The 23074-nt window shown below is 38.2% G+C and overlaps 1 protein-coding gene across 1 annotated transcript; it reads left to right on the forward strand.

The window, feature by feature from the left end:
• Window positions 1-1656: 1656 nt before the first annotated feature.
• LOC129954265 (attractin) lies at window positions 1657-14679 on the forward strand. Its single transcript, XM_056068072.1, has 8 exons — window positions 1657-2398; window positions 10544-10780; window positions 10851-11008; window positions 11070-11223; window positions 11281-13987; window positions 14043-14129; window positions 14197-14278; window positions 14348-14679. The coding sequence occupies exons 1-8, from the start codon at window positions 2142-2144 to the stop codon at window positions 14500-14502; spliced, it is 3837 nt and encodes a 1278-aa protein (XP_055924047.1). The 5' UTR covers window positions 1657-2141; the 3' UTR covers window positions 14503-14679.
• The last annotated feature ends 8395 nt before the right edge of the window (window positions 14680-23074 follow it).

Below are 23074 nucleotides of genomic sequence, written 5' to 3' on the forward strand. Positions count from 1 at the left end.
TCTGAACCTGCCTATTAAGCCCATGGAGTTTAAGGACACTTGTCCAGACATAAGGTTAATCGAAATTATGGCCACTGACATTAGTTGTCATCTCTGTTGTCTAGAACAGACGAAATGGGTTCTGAATATTTTGTAAAAATGTATGATCCCTTCAACTTTGAAACAAATACTTGCCCTTAAAGAAATATTCAGAGCAGAGGAAATAGAAATCAGAAAAGGTTTCGCGCGCATACCTCTTTAGAGTATTACTTGCATTGCTATACATCGCATAGCCTTATATTTTGAGGTGAATTAGTTTTGATGTAAAGCTTTTTGGTATGGTATTTAAGATGTTTTCAAAGAGGTAAAAAGGAGAGTTTTCATGAATGTTTTTAAAATTTTCTATAATAGCGATGCCAGCTTTTCTGAATATTATATCATTATGTGTTAAAATGTTATCCTCATATTATAAATAAATACAATTATAACTATTTTCAATTATGTCATCTTAGCTTAATGAACAAAACTTGCTTTCCCAAGACATGCAATTTCATGAGTAAGTGAAATGTGTTAAATTCTTATTTTTGATTATACAAAATTAAATCGAAAACAGAAGAAATTCGAAGACGAACACATTGCGTCCTTACTGCGAAAATGTTGGTTAATCAATGTCAACCGAATGACAAATTCGAAGTTATAACTTTTATTTAAAAATATGCAAATGTTTTATAAGATTTCGGGTCAGTGTTTTTGTCGCAAAAATTTTGCCGTTTAAGAGGTAGGAACCATTCTTCACTTTTTGTTTTGAAAAAATAAAAATGTAGAAACGAGTTTCCAGCTTACTTATGTAAAAACGATTTTCTATATAATAAAAATGTGAGTTCCAAACGTCTTACAAGTTGCACTATTTACAGGTCAGATGACCCCAAAGTAGGCGAAAACACCTTTTTGAATTACAACGTTTAACCAAAATGTCTATTTCGTCTTCCATATATACTAGCGCATCATTAAAATATTTCAAATAAATCTGTTTTGCTAATACTATTCGTATGTTTTCATCTGACACTTAATCTAAATCAACTCCTACCTCAAATGATAATTTAAAATGTTTGTGCTGAGCGCACTAGTTTCAATATTAAAACGATTATGAGCATTGAGTAATTACATAGAATTTATTATTATATAGTAATTTCAAATATAAAATGCTGTTATTCAACATCATACGTTGTGAATTTTTGTATACGATGTCTTTACTCGAAACTAATATAAGTTTCTTTTCAGAAAGATGTAAGATAATCTAGGATCGTTTCCAACCAAAAAGTAAAGTTAAAAATGACTTTGTTTTTTTATTAAATCAACATTTTGTTCTTCTTTATTTTTACCAAACCCAAAAAAGAAATTTTTTTTTAAAAAATTTGAAGTAACAAAACAAACCTTTATTTAAATACTTAATTTAGTTGAGAATCATTATGTATCTCCACAGTCTTCGCATTTTGATTCACTTTTATTTTTGGTGCGCTGAATCGAAGTAAATTTGTTTAAACAATTTTCTATAAGTTTCGTTGCTGGACACGTCCAATTAAACCATCTAGACTCCAACCGAGTCCAACCACTGAACTGAAATACAGAATGACACTTGATTTTGGTTCCCTAAGGTTGTCGCCCTGCTGCGAAATGAGCTAGTGTTTGTGTTGTGTGTCAAACTATTTGCTGGCCCAGCTGTAAGACGAAAAATAACTTTAGTCCTCAAAAGAAAATGATAAAACTTATTCGATTGCACTTCCAATTTCATTCCTCGGCATAAATCTAAACCAATAATCATTTAATCTGATGACATAAATAATTTGCATTTGAAAAAAAACCAGACTTCGTACGTCACCATTGGACATTCACCAAGATGTTCTCTTGAAACAGCTTCACTTTGCGTTCGCGTCCGCACCCAGTAAACAATTATAAATAATAATATAAAAAATGTGATAAACTATAAAGAAAAATTCAAAACGAAAACAAAAATAGAAAAATCCAAATCCTCAAGCCCTCAAAATCCCGCAGTGAATAACAAAAGAAATTTAATCAAAAGAATTTGCAATTGCAATTGGCTGCATCACCAACGCCGTGACAGCGACAGCAGAAGCAGCAGCATCGCAGCAGTGCTAAACGGAATGATATTCCATTCGAAAACGATGTGCTGTGAATACTCCTCTACGGGAACATTTAACGTGAAATATCGGCGAAAAGTCTTTATGATCACTTTCATCCAAATGTTGGCAATCTGGATGTCGGTTTTGCACACAATTGACGCCTTTAATTGCACCACGGACGAGAGCTGCAAGAATGGGGGCATTTGCAGGAACAATGCCTGCATTTGTCCCGACGGATGGCAGGGATCCGACTGTCAGTTTTGCGGTGGAAAAGTGAGGTAATATATAATTTATATTGAGCCAAATGAATATTTGATGTAAGCTTCTCAATTTTATACTAACTAAAGTGAAATTTTACAACTTGAAAGAACTCCCTTAATCCCTTCTATCGTCTGTTCTTGTCTCAGATAAGATATCATATCAAAAAACATAATCTAGTTCGGGTTTCTTCACTGTAGGCCGCATAATTTGGTTCAGTTTTGTCTGTCTGTCTAAATCAGATTGTCGATCTTTGTCATCAATAGTTTCCCATTTAATTTTTGCAGTAGCAAACATAAACACGGTCGCGATGGTGGCTGCCCTTGTAAATTAAAGTAGGCTTCTTCACTTGTCGCCTTTATGAATTCCCATTTCCACAATTGAGTTTTGTATCTTAATAAACACACAGTTTTTTTTCTTGTCAATGGACAACACTGCAGTTGTTGCTCTCTCACTTTTGAAATTATTTTCTCTTTTATTATGCAAGTTACCGTTGTAATAAAGAAAGCAAAACGAATTTATAATTCAGACTTAAGATTGTAGAAATATGGAGATGTGAAGAAGCTTAACACTTTGTCGTATTTAAGTAAATAAATATGTTCACTGTCCTTTTTCAAAAATACAATAATTAATAATAATTACCTTTTGGACTTTTCTTTATTAGCATGTAGGTATCATGGTTAAAACATTAAGACATGAAAATGAAAGTTTCTGACAAATCATTTTCGATTTTCCGTTATTGGCTGTAAACAAGTTATTTTATTGTTAATTCGATTACTTTCAAGGTGTGAAATACCGATTTTGGTATTTAAAGTATTTTTATACTTAATCTTCGGTTAAGAATTAACAACAACAAAATTTTGTTTGCGAATATATGTAGGTCACATACATATGCGTTGATAGTTTGGGCGCGATCGTATTTTTTATATTTAATAATTTTAGTGTGATTATTTCATTCATGAACTCAAAAGTAAATAATAAAAACGTCCTTTTTGAAATATATTCAGTAACGTATTTAAGTACATTAACTTTTCTATTAGCAGGAAACCTTGCGTTAAATCCAAAAGTTCTTTGTTATCGGTTCTTCATTCATATTTGCAACCCTTTGAACCATTTCTATTTATAATAACTTTTGAATTAAAGTTAACATATATTTTCTCAATTTGATTTGATCTAATTCTCTATTTTGCATATAAATTCAGTCGTCTTTAGCACTTAATCAATGAATGCATATGTAGATATATACAGAAATGTAGTATGAGCCCCGACCTAGCTACTTACAACTCCCACCTATTCCTGTAAGAGTGGGAAGCTTTTCATAATAAAAATTACTCTTGGCAATCTTTCTTTAATAGTCGTCAATAGCTATCTAACTGATGGCTCTAAAATGGACACTGGTGTAGGGGCAGGCTTCTATTCTGAATCTCTGAAGTTAACCGCCTCGCTTAGGCTTCCAAACTACAGTAGTGTCTTCCAAGCGGAGGTCCTGGCAGTGACAAAAGCTACGAGCTGTTATCACCTTTTACATTGATAGCCAAGCGGCACTTTAAAGCGATTACTGCAAATAAGGTAAAATCAAAGCTTGTTTCATGCTGCCGCGAAGAGCTTAAGGTTCTTGGCGCACAGCTCAACATTATACTCTGCTGGGTCCCAGGCCAAATTGATATACTAGGCAATGAAAAAGATGAGAATCAGTTCAAATGATCTATGCAGAGGATGCGGTGACGAGGAAGTGCACACTTCGCACTTTCTGTGTCACTGTCCCGCACTCTCCCATCAAAGGAAGAAACTGCTTGGCATCTATTTCTTCGGGGATTTAGAAGAACTCTCTAGTACGCCGGGTACTAACATTCTGATCTTCGTCAAAGCCTCTAAATGGCTTGACTAACTGAACACATAGGTTTTTCATTAGCTTAAGTAGAAATAATCACGGGAGACACTCGTGGAAACACTTTTCAGTGGCACAGGCAGAGAATAGACTCAGATCTCTGACAGTCCTACGCATTACCCATCAAGCCAGAAATACAAATAAATGTGGGCTCAAATTTGACTTAATTTAGTTAGCTTAGATTGATAGAGGATAGTTATGGTCAACAAATTAATCCTGCACCCTGAGTACTCCATTTTCGTGTTCCAGCATTGCTGAAAGTCGAGGACTTGGTTTATTTATAAGATAAACGCTTCCCAAAAAAGTTGTTCTAACGGATTTAAAACAGAGCTCTTGACTAAAAAAGTGAGATCTTTCTCGTATTTTTTAGAATAGCTCTAGACTTTTGTATGTGCCACCTTATTGTTCATAATCTTAACTGATCCACAGGCAAATTCTACAAATGCACTGCTTTTACAAAAACAATAATGATTTCAGCTGTGCAAAACATATGCAACTAGTGGCCAATACTCTTTTCGTCTCATTTTGATAACGGTTATTCTGATTTATTGCGAGGTTGATAAGTTTATACGAGTAGCTTAATTTGTTTAAAAAATGACGGGAACAAATGTTATAATAAATAAAATCCAAAATTTTGAGTGCTTTCAAGAAAGGAGCATCACAAAAAGAAATTTCAAAGAAATAGTCCATTCAAAAATCAACTATTTGTAGAATCATCAAAAGTGGAAAGGTGTTATGCCATCATAGAGGAAGAAGGCCTCGAAGCACCACAGAAAACCCACGGAATCATCAAGGGAAGCAAAAATTGAAACTAGGTTACCCATTGACCCATCAACTATCAGACACTGCAGGTCGAATTGCGTTGTTCTTAACTAGCAAAAGAGACAATTATTTAAAAAAAAAATTAAAAGCTCGTTTGGCTTTTTCAAAAATCATCTCAATTGGAGTCCCCAAAAATAAGAAACGGTATTATTTTATAACGAATCAATATGCACGGATCGGGATGGAAAGCAACATGTCAGATTCCAAGAGGTGAGGGGCTAAATCCAAAATACACTAAAGGGAGTTTTCATCAAAAAACCCTCCTTTAAATTCAATAATTTTTTTTACAATTCTGGGCAATCTTCTTACAAGGTTTTGTATTTTTTCTTGTGGAATATTATTCCAGCAATTTTGTAGAGTTTCCCAAAGAGCAGATTCCGATGTTATGTGGTGATTTCGGACATTTCTGTCAAGCTCTTCCCATAAGAGCTCAATGGGGTTAATATCTGGAGACTGCGGTGGCCATACTATTACTTTTAGAATTTCCTGCACTGCGCCAAATATCTGCGATTTGTGCCAAATATCTCAAACTTGGACTCATCGCTCCATAAGACTGTGTTGAAGTCTTCATATGTCCAATCCTTATGGGTTTTGGCCTATTCCAACAGTTTGATCTTGTTTTGGGGTCGTAGAAGTGGTTTCCGCACTGAAACGCGCCCAAAAAGTCCAGCCTGCCTTAGCCTTCGTTGTATCGTTGATACAAATAATGGTTCTTCCCGGATTTCATTGATCTCGGCGCGTATTTCTGGTGCTGTTTTCTTTCTAGAACGCTTGCTTATGGTGATGATATGCAGATCTTCGTTTTTTGTCCTAACTCTAGATCGTCCTGACCTCGGTTTATCCTGAAAACAGCCGGTACTAGAGTAACGCTGTATAGTCCTGTGAACTGCTCCTTTGGATATCTTCAGTTTTGTGGGGATTTCTCTTTGAGAATAGCCTTCTTCAATTAGGGTCATAATCGCAGATCGAGTTTCAATAGTTAATTCCTTAGCTTTTCCCACAATGCGCACTTTGTTTACTGGAGAAGGTCACAGTCTAAAATAAATTTAAATTGGATCAAACCGAGCATTATAGAAAAAATCCTAAATATGTATGTAGGTATTCTTAAAAAAAATTCCAAATTTAATGTAAAAAATCGTAAAATATAAAATCTATGGGAAATCCCAATAGATGCCAAAAACCCAATATTGGTTTTTTTTTACCTTTTTACAAAATTCCTCACAATTTACAAAAAAAGGATTAATATCTGGGGTTTTTTCACTTGCACCTTTTATGAATGGTCTAAGTTAACAATGCAGGTAAAAAATCCTATATTCATTCACAAACCCAAGCGCCAGGTACAAATAAAGCAACCCTTTGAAGGTGGTCTCAAACTTATATACTATGTATATAAATTATAAGATCCTTCAAAAAAGGCCCATCTCTTGACCAAGTTCTAAAACAAATTATCTGTTTATATTTGGAACTTAATTTTAAAAATATTTAAAACTGTAACATTTCTTCACAACTAATCTGTAAACCTCGGTTTAAGATCATTTTTTAAATCGCTTATAATATGAGTCTCTCTCACGCAAAACCACTGCGTAAGCTTTTCCATCTCTCCTATTCTACAGGTCTCTTTTCGATTGGATGGAAAACTGCATTTATCCAGTCTGTCCCTGAAAAGGCGAATCCTCCTCCCCCTCAAACTATCGTCCAATTGCACTTACGTCCCTTCTTTCCAAGGTCATGAAAACGCTAATTAATTTTCAGCTTAAGCAATATCTTGAAGAACGGAAGCTTCTTAATGAGCGACAGTATGGCTTCGTAGCAATAGGTTCATCTCAACGAACAGTGGAACAAATTTTTACATTGTTTTTGGGAAAAGTAAGATTATTGCACTTGATATTTTAAAGGCATTTGATAAAGTCTGGCATCTTGCTCTTTTATCGAAAATGCGTGCTTTTGGTATTAATGAATCCCTTCTTCGTTCGTTTAGAAATTACTTTTCTAACCATTCAATACAAATTGTATTAGATGGTTTCAAGTCTGAAATTTATAAAATAAATGCTGGTGTCCCCCAGGGCTCCGTTTTGTTTTCGACTCTCGTCCTTTTATTCATAAATTATCTCTTGTCTGTCACTTCTTATCCATTAAACTGTTTCACCGACGACAGTACCCTCAGCTTTTGATATTCGTTTCTAGATTCACATCCTTGTGGAATTTCAACGGCAGCGTATGATAAGCTCATTAAATTCTGATCTTGACAGCATTGTCCAATGGGGAATCAAAAACCGTGTAGAATTTAATGCTTCGAAAACTCAATGCTGTCTCCCGTCGTTAAAGCGTAACGCACCCCCGATGCCACTATCTGTGAGTGGCACTTGCATACAGGAAACCAATCAACTATCAGTTCTCGGTATTTATATTATAGATCACCTCTTATGAAATGATCACATATTCGATATCGTCAAAAATGCTGCCAGGTGCTTAGGATTTCTCCGACGATGCAAGAAATGTTTCACCCCGTCTGATCTGGCTATAATCGATAAAGCTTTCATCCGTCCAAAGCTTGAATATAATTCGCATATCTGGGCAGGTGCTCCTAAAACAACTTTAAATCTCTTGGATAGAATTCAAAAAAGGGCTTTAAAAATTATAGGCGACAGAACTATAATCGAAACAGTTACATCTCTAGAACATCGCCGCAATGTTTCATGCCTTTCGTTGTTTTATCGATATTTTTAAAAACAATGTTTTCGAATTAGCCAGTTACATTCCACCCCTTAAACTATTCAGCCGTAATACTCGCACTTCTAGGAATGCTCATCAGTTTAAACTTGAGCTTAATATCGAGCGTACTGTCAAGTATAGAGATATGTGGAATGCTTTGGCCAAATTTGTTTTTCCCTCCCAGGTCCGAATTTTAAGACCAATGTGCACCGGTATCTCCTATTTAATCCTTCCCTATTTTCCTAACGCTCGCACTGTGTTTAAATATGAACATATAAAGGGTACTAATTAATTAAAAAAAATATTACAATTATTGTTTCTATTATTTTGCGAAATAAATTTACTGAAAATGTATTACCATTGCACATTTGACGCTCCTGTGATCTGAAACTTATTTAAAAATCAAATTTAATCTAAAAGTCGGAACATTCCTAAACCGAGTTCTAATATCCTAGGCCCCCAATTCGAGGGTCTAAAAAATGCAAGTTCTATCTGAGATCTAAATCAGGGCTGCAAAGCTTTAGATCTTGATGAATTAATGAGTTACAACTTTGTCAAGGATTGGCAGGAAGAAAAACAAAAATAGTAGTTAATATCCGTGACGCAAACATTTTTATAAAAATTGTTCTTACAAAATTCATTGTTTTTTTTATTTTAAATTTGAAAATAACTTGTTTTCCGAAACTATGATTAGAAACAACTTTATTTAAAAAGATCACAGACACACGGGGTAATTCGTGTGGCTGCTTAGAAAAAGTGGAATAAAAGGTCTTCCTTTTTTTTAAATTAAAAATTTACTTCTATACATACTAAGAGCCAACAAAATGAATTGTGGGGCTTTGAACGTTAGTTTCCTTGGTCTAGAAAATTAGTAACCCCGTAACCGTTCTTCAATACATTTTTTTTAAAATCGACTTTAAATCTGCTTGGGGTTAAATTGCAATTTTAAAGGTCTTATTGATATACAGTCGAACTTCCTTAAGTCGAATTTCTCTATAACTCAAAATTTTATTGAGAACTTTGATTTTTCAAAAACGATGTTCAGAAGGAGTAAAGTCTTTAACTGTAAAGTACCGAGAAAACAGGAAACTGACTTTTTTGAAGTTTGGGTAAGGAGTGGTACAAGGTTTTCGTTATCAAAAACGAAAAATCCTTCTTTTTGTTGACAACTGCAGTGCCCACAAATCACCAACAAACTTAAGCTTGTTTTTTTTTCCACAAAACACGCCAATGGATCAAGGTGTTATACAAAATTTTAAGTGTGAATGTTAGTCCAAAAATTACCTCACATAAAAAATGTTTGAAAGACATGGAACTGTGATGTAAAAAACTCCACACTACGAAATTCATTTATAAAAGCCTGATTTGGCAAACTTTCTCATTGGGATGAAGAAGACGATTTAAGTTCGGCAGAGCCAAGAGAAATTCACGCAGACTTTGGTGTGCCCATAAATGAGTTCAAAGAAGTGCAAGAGTATTTTTCGCGTGTACAAAATACACAAGACATAATATGCAGCCTTCCAGAGCACATTAACTTGAATAGTGAAATTATTGTTTGTCATAGGCTTCTGTGAAACATAAACCATTTTGGCCTGAGATTAAACAATGCCTTGAAAAAAATTAGGCTGGAAAGAGCAAAAGCATTGCTCAGACGTTACGGTGAAGGAAGGTATCGTAAAATCATGTTTTCAGATGAGAACATTTTCACCATTGAAAAAAATACAATCGCCAAAATGACAAGGTTATGCTCGGAGTTCACAGGAGGCAAAAGATAAAATTGGTACAGTCGAAAGGGGCCATCATCCAAGTTCGGTCATGGTTTGGTGGGGAGTGAGGTATGAAGGCACCACAAAGTTACATTTTTTGTGAACAAGGTGTAAAAACTACCAAGAAAAGGTTTTAGAGAAAGTAATGAAACCACTCAACAATACTCTATTCATGCATTGGGTGTTCCAGCAGGACTCAACTGCAGCCCACAAAGCCAAATCGACCCAGTTGTGGCTGGAATGTTCCTGAGTTCATCAAGTTATCATGGCCCTCAGGCAGTCCCTAACTCAATCCTCTGGATAATTCTTTTTGGACAGAGCTAGAGCTGATGGCTTGCCACAGAGGACATCCGAATTTGAAAAGTCTGAAACCAAGTCTTTTCTGAGCAGTGGGGAATTTTCCTGAAGAAAAGGTGCGTGCTGCCATAGACAATTGGCCGAAGCGACTCAAGACCTGTGTTAAGGCTAAGGGTGATCACTTTGAGTAGCAAGTCAAAAATATTATTTTGAATTTTATTTTATATCATACTCGTACTTAATAAAATTTATAACATATTTGATATTTGTCTTCTTTATTTTTAAAGTAAAATGTGTAACACTATTTATGACACGACTACGTAAAATCATTAAAATACAAACAAAACTTTAATAATGGTCAATATTCAGTAAATTCTTATATTAATAGCATAGGCTTAGGCAAAGTCGTAATATTGCATTACAGTTTCAAAGAATAATTAAAGTCAATCCGGCTTATCACAAATTCCATTGTAATCGGAATCTTTTACGAATTCCGAAAAACCGTAAACCGAAATCCGTTCGTAATACAAAATTGTATGACATTGTCCACTACGAACAGATTTGTTTAAAAGTGTTTCCGATTACGACGGCATTCGTGATAGGGCTGAATAATATTTTTGTTCTGAAAATCTAAATAAGGATGAAAAAATTATAAATTGTGTCATCATATTTATTCATAGACTAACCGAACCCGAAGGTGTTATACACGATGGATTTGGCAACTATTCGGTAAGCGTCAAATGCAGTTGGCTTATAGATGCGCGTCACACCAACTGGAGTAATCGCTACCCTGGAGGTAATAAGAGACCCGCTAAAATTCGCTTGCATTTGGAGGACTTTGCGACAGAATGTGGATGGGATCATTTGTATATTTACGACGGGGACAGTGTAGAATCTCCATTGTTAGCTGTTTACAGGTAAATTATTTCACAAAAATATTCCTATGTTCAATCAATATTAAACTATAACAAAACTTCTTTCAATCAGTGGACTAATGTATAGGAAGAATTTTTCAATAAGAAAAGTCCCGGAGATAGTAGCTCAATCGGGATCAGCGTTATTGCATTTTTTCAGTGATGACGCTTACAATATGTCAGGTTTTAATATCTCATACAAAGTCAACGGTTGTCCTACAAACAATTCAAGTGAGTAGCGATTGTTGATGGTCAAGCATTTATGTAACATACACAAATCTTTAAATTTCAGGCTTGGACTGTTCCGGACACGGTAAATGTCGATCAACAGATGCTACGTGCATCTGCGATGCTCTTTACACGGGTGAAGCATGCAACATTCACACGTGTGCAAATGGGTGCTCCTTTCACTTGAAACAAGGAGAATGCAAAAAATCCGAGGGGCGGTATGAACAATTTTGTTAATATTCCGTTCGTTTGATATAACTTTATTCCTGTTTCAGTTGTGAGTGTTATTCCGGATTTACGGGATATGACTGCAGTCAGATTAGTGACCTTGGAGTTTGGACTACTGTGTCCGCTCAGTACTCACCACCACCACCAGGAAGTGCATCCCACGGAGCAGCAGTGTGGCGTGATACTTTGCATATAATCGGAGGTGAAAGCTATGATCGCGGAGAGCTTTTGAATATGTACGATTTTAATGGAAACGTTTGGGAAGCGGTGCATATTGAAGGAGGCAGCAGTGTGCCTGAAATTCGTTATGGAGTCTCGACTGTCATGTACGGTGACAAGATCTTCATGTATGGTGGTGTTATTCGTCATAAGGGGATATGTGGGGAACTTTGGGCGTTCGATGTAAGCGCAAAAACGTGGGAGAATATAACAGTTAAGGCGGAACCCTGCAACGAGACAAGTTTTACAATGTGCGGACCACTAAGGGTGGTTGGTCATACGGCAACACTTGTGCCCGGGTTCGGTGACAAGAGTACCTACCAGTATATGGTAGTTATCTTTGGGCATTCGCCTCAGTACGGCTATCTGAACACGGTTCAGGAGTATAATTTTGGTTCACGCGAATGGCGAATCGTCGAAACTAATGGATACGTGGTAAAAGGGGGTTATGGCCACAGTGCAGCTTACGACTTATTGACAGAAAAAATATATGTCTATGGTGGAATTGTGTCAGAGAGTGAAAACAGTCAGGTACTGAGCAGCAAGCTGTACGCCTATGAGCCCTCGACTCGAACATGGACTCTCCTAACATCAGCTCAAAGTGCGAGACTCCTCCATACCGCAGACTTTGTGACCCCCGGCCTGATGTTGGTCTTTGGAGGTAACACCCACAACGACACCTCACAAAGTTACGGCGCAAAGTGCTATAGCAAAGATCTAATGGTGTACGATGTTTTCTGTGATTCATGGCATTACCAAGAAATACCAGCAGATCTGGTTTCAGATCTGGCACGCTTCGGCCATAGTTCAGTAGTGTTTGAAGATTCTTTATATATTTACGGTGGATTTGATGGCCAGTTACTATCAGACATGCTGAAGTTTACACCCGGAAAATGTAGTTACTTTAAAAAGCAAGAGAAGTGCTTAAACTCGCGACCAGGAGTCAAATGCATCTGGGATGTCCAGAATTCTCGCTGCATTTCAATTGATAAGGTTCAAAAAGCATCAATTTTTGGCCGAGAGCAATATGACTATATTCCTTGTCCAGAAAAGAGTCGTCTAACGATGACCTCTGAGCTATTACAAGATGTAAGTCGGTGCCTAGAACTGAACAATTGTGAATCGTGCCTTTCCAACAGTTTCGGATGCATTTACTGTGGAAACGGTTCATGTTCAAAGGACAAGTGTCGTGACGTCTTTTACGACGGCAGATCGGTGGCGATCAAGCGGCTCGACCAGTGTCCTAAAGAGATTGGAACACAATGTGAACATTTACATTGTTGTTACGCATGTTCGGCAAATCCAAATTGCATTTGGGAAGTGGAACATAATCGATGTCGTCCATTTATAGGCAATCGTACGATAGATCTAGCGGAAATTCCGTGCCCACCACCATGTGCAAACTTAACCACTTGCGGCAACTGCACTGACGAAGAATGTATTTGGTGCCAAAACGAACAAAGATGTGTCGACAGGAATGCCTATACTGCCAGTTTTCCATATGGTCAATGTAGGGAATGGACGACACACCCGTCCAAATGCCGCCCTGAAGTTTCAGGCTCACAATGTGGGTTTTATAAGACTTGCAACCAGTGCCGTGATGATCCGGCATGTGGTTGGTGTGACGATGGCTCTAACACTGGGTTGGGAGAGTGCCTTCCAGGAGGAGCGAGTGGTCCACAAGACATGATGGAATGTTTAGCCACGCAGTGGTACTTCACGTCCTGTCCCGATTGTCAGTGCAATGGACACAGTGTCTGTTTGGACAAATATACGTGTGATCAGCCCTGCTCGAATCTTACAACCGGGCGCAATTGCGAGAAATGCAAGTCCGGTTTCTGGGGCAACCCAGTCAATGGTGGAGCATGTCAGAAATGCGAATGCAACAACCAGGGAAGCCTTTGTAACTCCGACTCCGGAAAATGTTTCTGCCAAACAAAAGGAATTGTTGGTGATCACTGCGAAAAATGTGACAGCCAGAATCACTATCACGGTGATCCACTTAAATCATCCTGCTACTACGACCTAACCATTGACTACCAGTTTACATTTAATTTGTCCAAAAAGGAAGATCGCCACTTCACACAGATCAACTTCCGCAACTCACCCGGCAAACCAGACATAGACGCTGATTTTACTATAACATGCAGTGTGCCTGCCAAAATGAATATTACAGTCCGAAAGGCGGGATCTAATGAAAATTTGGTGTTTAGTGGAATAAACTGTACCACATTCCGGCATCGCTTCCCGAAGACGGAATATCATTTCGGTGCTAACAGCGAAGACAATACAACACTCACGACGTTCTACGTTTACGTGTACGACTTTCAACCACCGATTTGGATTCAAATCGCTTTCTCTCAATACCCGAAGTTGAATCTGCAACAGTTTTTCATAACGTTTTCGACTTGTTTCCTATTGCTGCTCTTAATGGCGGCGATATTGTGGAAAATAAAACAGAAATACGACATGTTCCGAAGGCGACAACGGTTGTTTGTTGAAATGGAACAGATGGCATCAAGGCCATTCTCTCAGGTGAGTTACATTAACTAATTTGTTTTTCTTCGCCAATCTAACGTCTTATTCTTAGGTCTTGGTTGAAATCGAGAATAGGGAGCACATAGATTTGACGCAGACAATTGAAAGCATATCCACTGCTTCTAGAAAACGTAAAAAGGTTAGTGTTTTTTTTTTTTTAAGTTTCTCAGTATAAATTTCAAGTTTAAACTATTTTTTTTATTCAGGATTGTCCAAGTCCCATAGCTCTTGAACCTTGTGATGGTAACCGAGCTGCAGTTTTATCTCTTCTAGTCCGACTACCAACAGGTAATGTGTTTTTATATTTGATTTGAAAACATTTTTTAACCGAGGTATGTTGTTAAAACATGTTATTAGGTGGCCTACAGCATGCTCCACCTGGTCAAGCGGCTGGTTTAGCTGTAGCAAGTGCATTAGTAACTCTTGGTAATCCCAGGAGGCCATCCCTAGAACATCAAAAAGAACCGAAGACAAAGCGAAAACAAAGCCAGCATCCAGATAGTTGTACATAATAATTTGTAAATAAATTGTAATTATTTACAAATCTTAAAACACTGTTTAAACATAAAACGACATTATTATTAAATATTTAACAATACAGGATTAAAAGCAAATATAATTATAAGATAATTCACTTATTAAAATTAATAAAACAAAAGACAAATAAAAAAATTATGAAAAATCGATAATCATTTTTAGTTTGAAATTAAAATGCAAAGGCGGTAACATTGTTTAAGAATTCTAAACTCGATTAATAACTGGACGACTCTTTGGGAGATGAATACATTAATATTAGGACGCTTCTATCGTCGACGATGTGCACTTTTTACTTATTCTGATTTCATGATTTGAAATTCTAGGAGAAGAACTATTTATTATTTTTAAATATACAAAGGTGTGCATACAAACAGTTATAGACAAAGAAAACGAGCACTCGGTAATGTTCTTTAGAAAAATAAGTTTATTTTTGAGATGCACCTTTCTGGACCTTTTAAAGCATGAATTGACTCCAATTAAAGTCACACTGAGCGAATCTGTTTCATCTCTAATGGATGAATGGACAGAACCAGTTCAGCCCTGGCATTTTGATCATGTTTACACCATGACCATCATCACCTTCTGTATATTTAACAGACGTAATGCCATAGATCATTCTTGGAGAGAATTCCAGCCAACAATAAACATAAATCTTCTTTAAAAATTCTACAAATGCTTTTAAGTATGCTACTCTAGGTTATAGACCCATTACCTTTGAAATATTAAAAAAACAAGATGACATTTCCAAAAGAAATTATTTTAACAAAAGTAGAATATACAGTTAGGTTAGGTTAGGTTATAGTGGCTGTCCAAGATGGAACGGACACACTTAGGCCAGTTTAATGGCCCATTGTGATACCACATGAATCTTGAGGCTTCCTCCTAAGCTCAATGGAACCAGTTAGAGTCTCTTACGAAACGTGAGAGGCTGATTATCCCGATATGATTTAGATCGTTAAAGAAGAATTCTCCTAGGTAATTCTTGCGTTTTCGAGCTAGAGCAGGGCATGTGCAGAGAAGATGAAGAACCGTTTCTTCCTCTTCCTCGTCCATACAGCTTCTGCAAAAGTCATTTGAGAATACGCCTAGTCTCATGGCGTGCTTTCCTATTAGACAGTGTCCGGTTATGACACCTATTATCGAGCTTATATGCGATCTGCTTAGAGAGAGCAAGCACCTTGAACGTTTTAAATCCAGTGTTGGCCAGATGTTTTTTGTGGCTTGACACGTGGTGATGTTGGTCCACCTGGTGCCTGCCCTCCTCACAGCGTCTTGCATTAGTAGCAGTTTACAAGTAGCGATTGGTATGCCAGTACTTGCCAAACGTGGTAGGATGGGTTGTACTGTACCGTTCCTGGCGAGTTCATCTGCCTTACAGTTACCTGGAATGTCTCTATGGCCCGGCACCCAGCAAAGGTGAATATTAAACTGTTGCGCCATCTCCATTAGAGATGATCGACAGTTATGGACTGTTATAGAGTTTGTAGAGACTGAGTCCAGAGATTTGATAGCGGCCTGGCTGTCGGAGAAAATACGGATATCAGATGTTGATATCACGTTTTCTTTGAGCCAAGACAAGACTTCCTTAATCGCCAAAAGTTCCGCCTGGAACACGCTACAATGATTGGGAAGGCGGAATGAGAGACTTAATTTCAGTCGTTCAGAGTACACACCACCACCAACCCCTTCTTTGGTCTTTGAGCCATCTGTGTAAAAGTGGATTGACTCATCCTCTAAGAATGTCCTATCCTCCCAAAAAGATCTGGTAGGTATAGAAATCTGGAAATTCCTATCGAATTGTAGTTGGGGGATGGTGTAGTCTGTGTGCTTTAGAATTGATTCTAAGTACCTTAGAATTACGGAGTGGCCAATGTTGTTGTTAGTCCACTGCGACGAAGCATTGAGGCGGATAGCAGAGCTTGCAGCTATTTGTTTACTAAATATGTCAAGAGGTGTAAGGTAGAGCAAGGTGTCCAGTGCCGCAGACGGGGTCGTGCGAAGCAATCCGCTTATACATAGGCAGGCTGAACGTTGAACTTTATTCAACTTATCCCTGTTTATACCTTTCTCTAAAGCAGTCCACCATACTGCCACACCGTACGTTAAAATCGGTCTGATTACCGATGTGTATAGCCAATGCGTGATTCTGGGTTGTAAACCCCATTTATTACCAATAGGTTTTTTGCAAGAAAAGAGAGCTACAGTAGCTTTTTTGACTCTTTCCTGTACGTTGCGTTTCCAATTTAGTTTTTTGTCTAAGACAAGACCTAGGTATTTGGCCTCGTCTGAGAATTTTAATTGGATTCCTTTAATGTAAGGAGGGTTGACAAATGGAATTTTGTATCTCCTCGAAAATAAGACCAGATCGGTTTTGTGTGGGTTAACACCCAGTCCACACCGATCAGCCCAGAGTATTAGTCTGTCCAAGGCATTTTGTAAGAGTTCTTTTAGGATATTAAGATGCTTTCCTGAAACTGCTATAGCAACGTCGTCCGCATAGGCTATCACTCTGAAACCCTCCGCATCCAGACTAGTTAGGATTTCATTTACCACTAGGTTCCAAAGGAGAGGGGATAGAACACCACCTTGCGGTGTCCCTCTACTAACGAATCGTCTACTAGAAGAGTTGCCCAGTTTTGAATTAATTATTCTGCTAGTAAGCATTAAATGAATTAACTCCCGAAGCGAACTCTCTACATTTAGAGATGTCAGTGCAGAAGTGATTGCAGATGTGTCCACGTTGTTAAAGGCACCTTCGATGTCAAGGAAAGCAACCATAGTGAACTCTTTATGATGGAGGGAATATTCGATGGTGCGTACTAAAGTGTGTAACGCTGTTTCCACCGATTTACCCTTACAGTAGGCATGTTGAGACGAAGACAGAAGTCTTGTATCGATACGTGCCCTTAAATAGATATCGATCAATCTTTCCAGGGTCTTAAAAAGGAATGATGATAGACTTATAGGTCGTAAATCTTTAGGATTAACTTGGGAGCATTTACCTGCTTTAGGTATAAAGACAACTTTAACTTCTCTCCATGCCGAGGGAACATGGACCAGGTAAAGACAGCTGGTAAAAATTGCCTCAAGGATTGGTGCAATTATATCAGAGGCTTTTTGTAATTCTGCTGGTATTATTCCATCTGGTCCTGCAGCTTTAAATGGTTTGAAGCTGTTGAGAGCCCATTGTAACTTATCCTTTGTGATCAGACCTTGTGGATATGTTGTATTTGAACTTGAACGTGCAAAGCTGTTGCAAGTTTCGGTAAGAGAACTACCAGGAAAGTGAGTGTCCAATAGTAGGTTAAGTGATTCATTACTTGAATTAGTCCAGGAGCCGTCTGCATTTTTCAAGCAGCTTGGCATAGCTGGATTAGTTGAAAGAATTTTCCGTAACCTAGAGGCTTCAGAAGTTTCTTCTATCATGCCACAGAAGGATCGCCAAGAAGATCGCTTGGATTTCCTTAGTGCCTTCTTGTAGATTCTTAGGGATTCTTTGTAGGAGTCCCAATGAGAGGCTAGTCTTGCAGCTTTGGCTCGGTTGAAAAGTTTCCTGCATTCCTTCCTGAGCGAGTCAAGCTCTGAGGCCCACCATTGTGGTTTCCTCTTTCCTCTTATGTGTATAAGTGGACAAGAAATTTCTAGCGATCTGTTCATAGCTGAGGTAAGGTCATTGACTTTGTTGTCAAGTTCGTTAGCGTTAGAGGAAGGACTAGATAGTCCAGGTTCTAGTAAACTCTGTAATAAGTTCCTGTATAAAGCCCAGTCAGTTTTCCGATAGTTTCGAAAAGTCAATGGACTCGGGTTATCATCCACATTTATATTGAACTGGATATATCTATGATCAGAGAACGAGTGTTCTTTGGATACTTTCCAGTCCACGATCATATGGTGTATACTATCTGAGACAAGAGTTATGTCTAAGACTTCTTGTCGAGTTTTAGTTATGAAGGTTGGTTCATTACCAACATTACTTACTAAGAGGTTAGTACCAAGAATATAATCGAAAAGAGACTCACCTCTGTCGTTGATATTCGTACTGCCCCATACAGTATGATGAGCGTTAGCATCGCTCCCAATAATTAGGCGGATCCTTTGCCTTTCCGCTTCAGCGACGACTTTCTCCAGGGTTTTTCCAGGGAGAGGGCCAAGGTGGTCATGCCCAAGATACGCCGATACCAGCCAGAAACTTCCTTTGGTTGTTTCTAGCCTAGCTACGGTGGTATCTTTGTCACTGAAACGATGGAGTAAAAATACATTAATGCTACGTTTCACTAGTATGCAAGATCTAGGTTCACCTTTATCTGTCACACAAAGTGTGTAGTATCCAGGAGTCCTGAGTCCTCGAACAACGGATCCTGCAACCCATGGCTCTTGGATCAGGACAATATCTTCCCCGTTAGTCGCCAGACGGAGAAGAAGTGAGGCCGAGGCCTTTATGGAGTGTTGGAGATTAATCTGTACTAACTGCAGCATTTTGGCTACAATTAGGCAGATCAACCTCCACCACGGTTTTGTTTTGATCCTCTGTGTCTGAGGATGAACCCAAGAGTTCGTCCTCGCTCAGAAGGATCAAGTTAAGGTCGTCCTCAGTCTCCATTAAGGATGGACTGTCCACGACTTTTGTAGAGGGTGCATTCGCGATTGGAGAGGACAAGGGTGCATCGTCACCCTCTGTTAGGAGAGAAGACGACGTCCCAGGTTCACCAACCGCTAGTTCACCTTCGGTAGTTTTTGGAGGCCCGCTTTCCGCGTTAACCTCATCTTTTTTATATATTCGAATTTTAATGGTTTCGAAACCATAGTTTATGGAGCCCTCGTTTAGGGCTAGAGGAGCCAAGGATTCTTTATTGAGTACCACAATGGCGCTCCTATAAAGACCCTTCACCTCCTCTAGCTTGGCTATTTTCCAGTTATGCGTCGGAAGGGACGGGTTACACACTTTGACCATCTCGAGAATGTCCTCGATACCAGCAGGTTCAATCGGTATCCAGATACGGGCTCTAGGTCTGCTGGGAATGTCTTCCACAGCGACAACCTCGAGCTTCGCACCTGGCCAAACTTCACCTAACCGGCTGACAGCAAGCTTGTAAAGGTCACAAGATCTCTGGTCGCCACAAACCATGAGCTTGACATGGCCTTGATGCCAACCCCCATCGCTTATGGAAGGAAGTGGTCCTGGAAGCTCTCTCAAAATGCTCAAAAAGCCACCCGAGAGCTTAACCTTGACCAACTGCCAACGATCAGCCGATATTGTGCCATCATCATCGCTCCTGTCAATGACCGCAACCACGACTTTGCCCTTCGCGACGTCACTGAAACTAGATTGTTTCCTGATGGGATTGAGGGGGGTGCTCGTGTTATGCACCCGAGGCCGTTTTGGTGTCGGTGCGGCCCCCTCAAGAGATCTTTCTCTTTTGGACGTAGAGTCCTTATTGGATCTAGTTGTAGCAATTATGCTTTTGGCCCATTCGACGCTAGCGGTTTGGTGCGGTGTCTTTTCAGCCCCCGATGATGCACCAGAGGCCTTCAAGATTCTCGCCGCATGCCGCCTTTGTTTATAAAGACCTTTAGAGATTTTTCCATTTCTGGAAGTGTTCTCAGTAGTAGTGGTAGGGCCATTTTTCACAACCCTGCCACTACTGAAATTAGGTATCGCTACCTTTTTATTCTCGTTGCTACCAACAGCAGAGGAGGGTCCATGGTTAGCCACTACTCCCTTCTCTGTGTTGGCCGCAAGAGATACGACAGCAGGCTTTGACACCAAGCTGCCGCCCGGTCCTGAAGTGATACCGGTCTCACATGTGTTTTTGTTTTTGTTGTTGGTTTTGTTCATTTTGGTCCCACGAGATGCGAAGAAAAGAGGTCCATCTGCACAGAGATTCGCATGTACAGATAAGGCTAGTTAATCCGGAGGTCGCCAGGTATCCGGATACTCCGTTAGAGACTGGGCTATTTTTGAGTTGGGCCCCCAGCCAGGCTGATCATAGACACGGGTCGTTTAACACCTTAGATCCAGCCCAATAATGATGAGAGGTGGTGGGGAGGAAGAGAAAGAGTGAGGAGTCAGTTGACGTTAATTCATCATTCTGACTTGTAAGGAAAGATTGGGATTCGGTAACAGCAATTCAGCTAGGTTACCTAGAGTGAGAAGGAGTATAGGAGATAGGATCGTTGCTAGCTTTTTCGCCATTACAGACGTGGGAGGTGGGATGGGAGTTGGTGACATAAGCGTAGGCCGGTATGCCTTGTTTATGTGGGAATGGATGATGATTTTGGGAAGGTAGAGGGATAAGAACGTCCTTTAGTTTCAGGACTCATCTGGAGAAAATTCTCGAGAATCATTGACCTTACTCAGCTTCTACAACTCGACAAGTTCGACGTTCAGAGTAGAAGAATATACAGTGCCTGGCCATATTATGAGACGCATACGGACTTAGTATAATTATTAGATTATTCGCAATATTTTTAACGTTCAAGAATAGATGTATGGTTACATTTTTATGCAAGATGGAGCTCCATGCCTCACAGCCCGGTCCATAAAAACTTATTTGAGGGAAGAAAACATCCCTCTGTTGAAATGACCGGGAAACAGCCCTGATATGAACCCAATTGAAAACGTGTGGGAGCTGATGAAAAAGGAAGAAGCTAAAGATGCGGTCACTTATTGAAAGAGTAATTCACGTGTGGAAACACCACCCACAAATGCAGGAAACAGTCAAATCATGCATTGACAGTATGCCGCGCAGAATTGAGGTTCTTATTAGAGCAAAAGAAGGTTCTACAAAATATTGAAAAAAATTACAAAAATAACAACAAAAAAACTGAAAATAATAATTAAAAAAAAACTCTTTAAATCTGTTGCTTTATTATAGTTCATATTCTGCAAATAATATAATTGAAATGCATTACAATATTCGAAAACCTGATTAAAATTGCTGGAAATTCCGATTTTGCATAAAATCTGAAGTGCGTCTAATAATATGGCAATATGGAATTTATGTTCGTAAGTGTGTACGTTCGTTCTCAATATCTCAAGAACTGGTGAAGATATCGACTCATTTCAGTTCCAATTTAGAATTTACACATCACTTTAATTTCATTGTTAATAAAGCAAGTTGTATGCTTGGTTTTATAAAACACTGGGCAAAGGAGTTAATTGATCCCTCTTTACTCTTTCTTTATACAATTGTCATGTTCGTCCTAATCTTGAATATGCTTGAATCAATTAAAAATAACTTCATTCTCTTTGCCCTAAAGAGTCTTCCTTGGGATGATCCTAATGATCTGCCTCCCTATGAACATCTCGTATGTTGTTTCTTCAAATGCAATCTCTCCATCGGAGGCGTGTTAACAATGACTTAATGTGTCTTCATCAACTCATCAATGGTGAAATTGATGCACCTTATTTACTATCTTGTGTGCATTTGAATTGCCGACACGGAGCTCATCATCTGCTTACATTTGATTTTATACTTATTGACTTCCATAGAACTCACTATAGGAAGAATTAAGCTTAAAATCGAATGAGCATTTTATATAACTTAAACTGGTCATCGATAGATTTAAATCTACATAAATAAGGATGGATTAAAATCATTGTTTAGAACCAGTGCTTCACTGCCGTAAACGTCTTTCTTTAATTTTTTGTTCTGTAATAGTTTATGTAAAATGTATTTTGTGCGTTTGTTAGGCTATAATTGTATTATTTTCCTACTAACAACTAATACACGCACTTTTGAAGAGCCTCTGATCGTAGTTTGAATCTTACTACTTTCTGAAAATTCTGAAGTGTAAAAAAGAGAACTAATTGTTTTATGTTTATTTCTCGTGTCCCGCAGTAAAATCCTTTTGAATGTTTCTACAATAACTTTTTAGAGTCAAGGTGCTAACAAATAAAAAACGCCTATAGCCATTTATGTTAAGTTGCTCCCTAATAAGTATTGAAATGTAGGCAGTGCATTGACGATTACTTTTTGGACTGTCATCTATTTTTAAAGACTTAAAAAACTGCCGGGAACAGGTTTTCCAAATATTATTGCGGTTCCCAATGGTTTTTAAAACTAGACAATTTCGCTAGAACTCATTTCTTATCTATTTAAGACAATGATTGCGATTTTTTTTTAGCGCCTTACTCCGTGGTTCTTTATACACTAAAGCTAAATGGTAAATTATTCATTGCTTACTAATGTAAACACTTCGAAAAGTATGATTGTTTAATGCATGTCTAGGCAAGGGCGGATCCAGATTTTTAATCATTGCACACTTAACATATAAACTAGTTTTTACTCACCGCTTAAAAATGTTCTGTAAATGCGGACAAAATTGAAATATCATAATGTGTATCTTAACCTTTAATTAACACATTTCAAGGGCTAAAGCGACAACAAATACACGACTGGGTCGCTAGAATTATAATAAAATATTTCATATATTTTAAGATTTAAAAATGTACCTGCAAAAATGTAAATTCCATTTTATTTCTCAAAAAACCTAGGTTAACTTATTTTTTTTTCGAAAATAATTAGAGTGTGTTTTTTTTAAATA

The sequence above is a fragment of the Eupeodes corollae genome, chromosome 1 (assembly GCF_945859685.1).
Source record: "Eupeodes corollae chromosome 1, idEupCoro1.1, whole genome shotgun sequence".
NCBI classification, from domain to species: Eukaryota; Metazoa; Arthropoda; class Insecta; order Diptera; family Syrphidae; genus Eupeodes; species Eupeodes corollae.

Coding starts and splice junctions, on each gene's coding strand:
- LOC129954265 (XM_056068072.1), top strand. CDS start 2,142: ATGATATTCCATTCGAAAACGATGTGCTGTGAATACTCCTCTACGGGA. Junction 2,399..10,543: donor TTTTGCGGTGGAAAAGTGAG/GTAATATATAAT, acceptor ATTTATTCATAG/ACTAACCGAACCCGAAGGTG. Junction 14,279..14,347: donor TCTAGTCCGACTACCAACAG/GTAATGTGTTTT, acceptor ACATGTTATTAG/GTGGCCTACAGCATGCTCCA.